A 4,731-nucleotide genomic window follows, 5' to 3' on the forward strand; every position below is an offset into this window, starting at 1 on the left:
AAATCAATAGTATTTGTGTACACTAAAAATGAACTCAATGAGAAAGAAATTAGGAAAACAATACCATTCATGGTACCATCAATAAAAGTGAAGTCAGTAAAAATCACCTTAATCAGGGAAGTGAAAGAGCTGTGAGAAGAAAACTACATTACTTTGAATTGCAGATTGAAGAGCACATCAGAAAGTTTTAAAATGTGCCTGGCTCCTACACAGGCAGAAGCAATATTATTAAAAATGGCCATACTCCAAAATCTCTAATACAGATTTCATGAAGTCCCAATCAAAAGAACAATAGCACACTTCACAGACTAGTGAAAACAGTCACACAATTCAAATGGAACCTGAAGTGACCCAGAACAGCAAAAGTAATTTTGGGCAACATGAGTAAAGCAGGAGGCATAAGATTGCCTGACACTCAAAGAAACTAATAAAATATCCTGATACTATACAACAGCAACAACAGCTAAAACAAAAGCCATGTGGATCAATGGAACAGAACAGAGGATGTAGAAGCATCCCAAGACACAGTCAAATGTTTGACCTTTGGCCAAAGAGCTAAAAGCATTCACTGGAGGAAAGACTCAAAAATGGCACCGGGATCACTGGGTACCTGTTTGCCTGAAGATGTAACTTGATCCATGTCTCTCACCGTGTACTAAACTAATGTCAGAGTGAATTAATTAAACATCAAAAGAGAATATTGAACCTACTGGAAGGTAAGATAGGGAAAACACTTGAAGTCATGGGTGTAAGAGAGATTTCCTAAACGGAACCATAGTTGCACAATACCTAACTGAAAGAAACAGAAAATGAGATTGCATTAAATCCAAAAAGCTTTTGCACAGCATAGAAATCCTTAGCAGAGTGAAGAGACAATGTACCGAATGGAAAAATATTTTTCCAGATATTCCTCAAGCAAAGGTGTACTATTTAGAATATATTAAAAACTGAAAAAAAATCACCTAAAATAAGAGACCCAGTCAAGAAGTGAGTGTATAAAGTGTATAGGCACTTTTTGGAAAAAGAAATAGAAGTAGCCAACAAATGCATGCAAAAATATTGAGCATTTTACTGGCCTTTAGAGAAATGCATATTAAAATAATGCTAAGATTCTGTCTTACACCAGAAAGCACAGCAATGTCCAAGAAATGTAACAATAATAAATTCTGGCCCGGCTGCAGTCTAAAAGGGCCACACCCTCATTGTGAGAATGGGAACTAGTACAAACACTATGGAACTCAGTAGGAAAATTCCTCAATAAATGAAACTCACAGATTCCATGTGACCCAGCTATCATCCATCCAGAAATCTTCCCCAAACAACTAAGGATGTGGGGTCTATAGTTAATGGACTGCTACTCAACTAGAGAAGACAGATGTGAGACATTTATAGGAAACTGATTCACCTGGGAAATATATACTGAGTAAAATAAATCTGACAGACAAGCTTAAATACCATGTAGAACTTCTCAGTTGAGTGAGGCAAAGTACCAACAACAGCACAATAAGGGAGGGCTTGAAGGAGACAGGGGGATAGATCTCTTGCAAATGCGAAGGAATCTATGGAACATAAGAGTGAAAAGTGGGAGAAGGAAGAGAAATAAGTAGAATGTAGACATGTCATGTCGATGGACCTGATAGCCTGAATGAATGCAAACATCATGTGTCATAAACGGGAGATAAGATCAATAATATGTACATGAGTGAAAAGGGGAAATGCCACTCAGCAGAGGGGGAAGAGATGCAAAAGGGAAGAGGAAAGTACGTAAAGAGATAATTTAGCTGCATTGTACGCGTGCACCCACTCCCTAGGAGGAATGTAAATTTCCTGGACCTCAAATGTGTGCTAATAAAAACAAAGTACATTTTTTAAAAGATAAAAATTAAAACAGAAAAACAAAGATTGTAGAGGCCTTTAGTAAATGTGGGGACAGGAAGAGCAAACCACAACCTCTAACAGCAAAGCTGTCCCAGGAAACTGCACCTGGTCCTTGGTCTGACAAGAGCTCAGTGTGTGCTGTGCGCCCCCTGCTGTCCTGAGCGCCCCTGCAGGGAGGTTTGTGTCTGGGCTCTCACTCACGTCCCCTCACTGTGTCTCTCGCACAGTAATACACGGCCGTGTCCTCGGTTCTCAGGCTGCTCAGCGTTAGTGAAACTTGGCTGATGGCAGTGTTCCTGCTGATGCCCACTCGGGACTGAAGGGCTGAGTTATAATATGTGTTTCCATTATATGCTATAACACCAATCCACTCCAGCCCCTTCCCTGGAGGCTGACGGACCCAGTGCACACTATAGTCAGTTAAAGAGAATCCAGAGACCGCACAGGTGAGGGACAGGGTCTCTGAAGGCTTCACCAGGCCAGGTCCTGACTCCTGCAGCTCCTGGGACAGGACACCTGAGGACAAGAAGCATCACAGTCAGTCAAACACACCCAACACCCTGTGCCCAGGTCCCTCTCCTGAGACTCAGAGACACTCACAGCAGGGCGCTGCCACCAGGCAGAGGAGCAGAACCAAAAACTCCATGCTGGATGAAGGCTCCTGTGGGAGGAGACTGGGGCTGCTCAGGCAGGACTGGCTTTTCATCCTGAGCCTGGGGCTGCTTTGCATGGGGGAGGCCCTGAGGGTATAAGAGTGGGAGAGATGGCAGGGCGCTTGAGTCCTTCCCAGGGACAGTGATTTTCTTATGATGATCAGTTGCACTGTGAACAGGAGCACTCCAGAGATACTTTTCTGTATCTTCTGTAGTACTCGTCCTTCCACACAAAGTGAAATGGAGCAGGGGCCAAAAATGTTGATTTTGAGTACAGTTTATGTGGAAATCTTCAACATTAAAATGCCCATGTCCTGGGGAGTTTCTGATCTGCTGACTGCATTTACTAATACCTGCATTTCCGAGGGAGGGTTTGTAGTGGGACACACAAGGGTGTATCTGTGTGGTTCTTATTGGAGAAGTACAAAAATGATTAAAAGTATAACTAAACTTTCTTTCTTTCTGGTGCAAGCCCTGTGCTCTTCTCCATGCTGCCTTTTCTAACATTATTGCTTCATCCTTTGGCGTGGTCTTCATCGGCAACCTTGAGACCTTGTACCCAGGTGCTCACAGTATCCTGATTTGGGGAGGTCTCTGGGAGTCCATGTTTCTCCATCTTAGCAAACTCTTGGCTTTTTAAAATTGGGGCTCTCAACTGCTGCCTGGAAATGCTGGGACTCCTCATGGACTACAGACATTCCTCCCTTCCCTCCCAGATCCCTGAGCTGGAAGACTCATATTTTCATAATGAATCAAGTTTCTAGACCTTCAGGATACAAAATTTTATCATAGAATTTCTTCTCATATTAAAAGTGAGTCTCTTATACATATAGCCTTCTTATATATTTTTCTTTACCCCACTTACTATAAACTTTTCAGGAAAGTCTTGGTTGAGACCACTTGGGTAGTCTCAGAATTTTACATTATAGATTTCACTGGCTGCCATGAAACATCCAATTTAACTTACATCAGTGCTCTTGTATCAATGACAACAGAAAGCAGAGGAAAAAGAAAGTTAGTAGTTTAAGAATTTATAATGCATAAGAAATGCTTTAAACTTAAAAAGTCCCAAAACATTTCCCTGTGCAACTTCTATAATACTTATTAAAAATTAGATGGCGAGAAACTAAAATGACACTATTCATGGAAAATCTCATATGGTAAAATGGGGAAAACTTGTGAAAGAATGAAAGTGGTCAAAAATACGGCAAGGAAAGTTTGATTAAGGTGGCGAGCTTGTCACATGTATACTCTCATCCAGTACCCAGTGGCCAATAATAAAATGTCTTGAATACACCAAGGGTATTTATATTGTTATTATCATTCAATCTCAACAAAATTTTTTGAGAATAAACTTGATAGAAAACACTTGAATAACAGATTACTAACAACAGTGTTTGTATTCATTTATATGTTTGTTTGCCTTTATATGTGAACATTTCTACAAATGTTGAATTTTTCTATCATTTGCACACAAGTGCTTTTTCTTTTTCTGGCGAAGATACTAGTTCTTTGTCACTTGCAGAAAATATCAGTGGTATCATTTTAAAACACATGATAGATAATAAATAACAAATCAGTTTGAAATAACACAACCCCAGAGACAGTGGAGCAGGGGAATAAAGGGTCTGAAATATGAACTTCCCTACACAGCTATGTTTACTAGGCCATCCAACACAAACCGTGAATAATCTTTTCATCATATTACTAATGATCTATTAATCTCAATGTTAATTCACTACAATTCCAAACACTGAAACTGCCCACCATGGGTTGCTTTTAAATCTAGGATTCTAGCACCTAATTCTGCCTTTTGGGTGGAAGAAAATCTTTCCCTCCTAGGCTTAAGGGAGCCTGATACTAAGACAGCCTTTTTAGTGTGGCCAGAGCCATCAGTAAACACAGTAGGTGAGTGTGGCTCAAGATGAACAACCTCGGAAAGGTGAAATGCGTAATAGTCAAAAATTGCAAGATGGTGTGAAGTAACCAAGATCCAAGGATTTCTCCTCTGGAATCAGCTAGTGCACATTGTAATGGCATAGACTGTGAAGGCATGCACTCCATTCCCCACGAAGAATGTGGTCCTGATACTATGAGGATCCTAACCTAACAAACGATTAACCCTCTCTGCCCCATTTTGAATTTGTACTGGATAAGCTGATCTTCTTCCTTGGAGTGTCGCTTCCCTTAGGTATTCAGA

General features: G+C 40.7%; 1 gene segment (V, D, J or C); it reads right to left on the reverse strand.

Annotated features, from left to right (window-relative positions):
• Positions 1 to 2,056: 2,056 nt before the first annotated feature.
• LOC102016336 lies at positions 2,057 to 2,570 on the reverse strand. The segment is given in 2 exon segments: positions 2,057 to 2,394; positions 2,479 to 2,570. Coding segments are annotated over 2 exon segments (369 nt in total).
• Between the last annotated feature and the right edge of the window lie 2,161 nt (positions 2,571 to 4,731).

Source organism: Chinchilla lanigera, unplaced genomic scaffold (genome assembly GCF_000276665.1).
Source record: "Chinchilla lanigera isolate Chin_1 unplaced genomic scaffold, ChiLan1.0 scaffold00261, whole genome shotgun sequence".
NCBI lineage: Eukaryota > Metazoa > Chordata > Mammalia > Rodentia > Chinchillidae > Chinchilla > Chinchilla lanigera.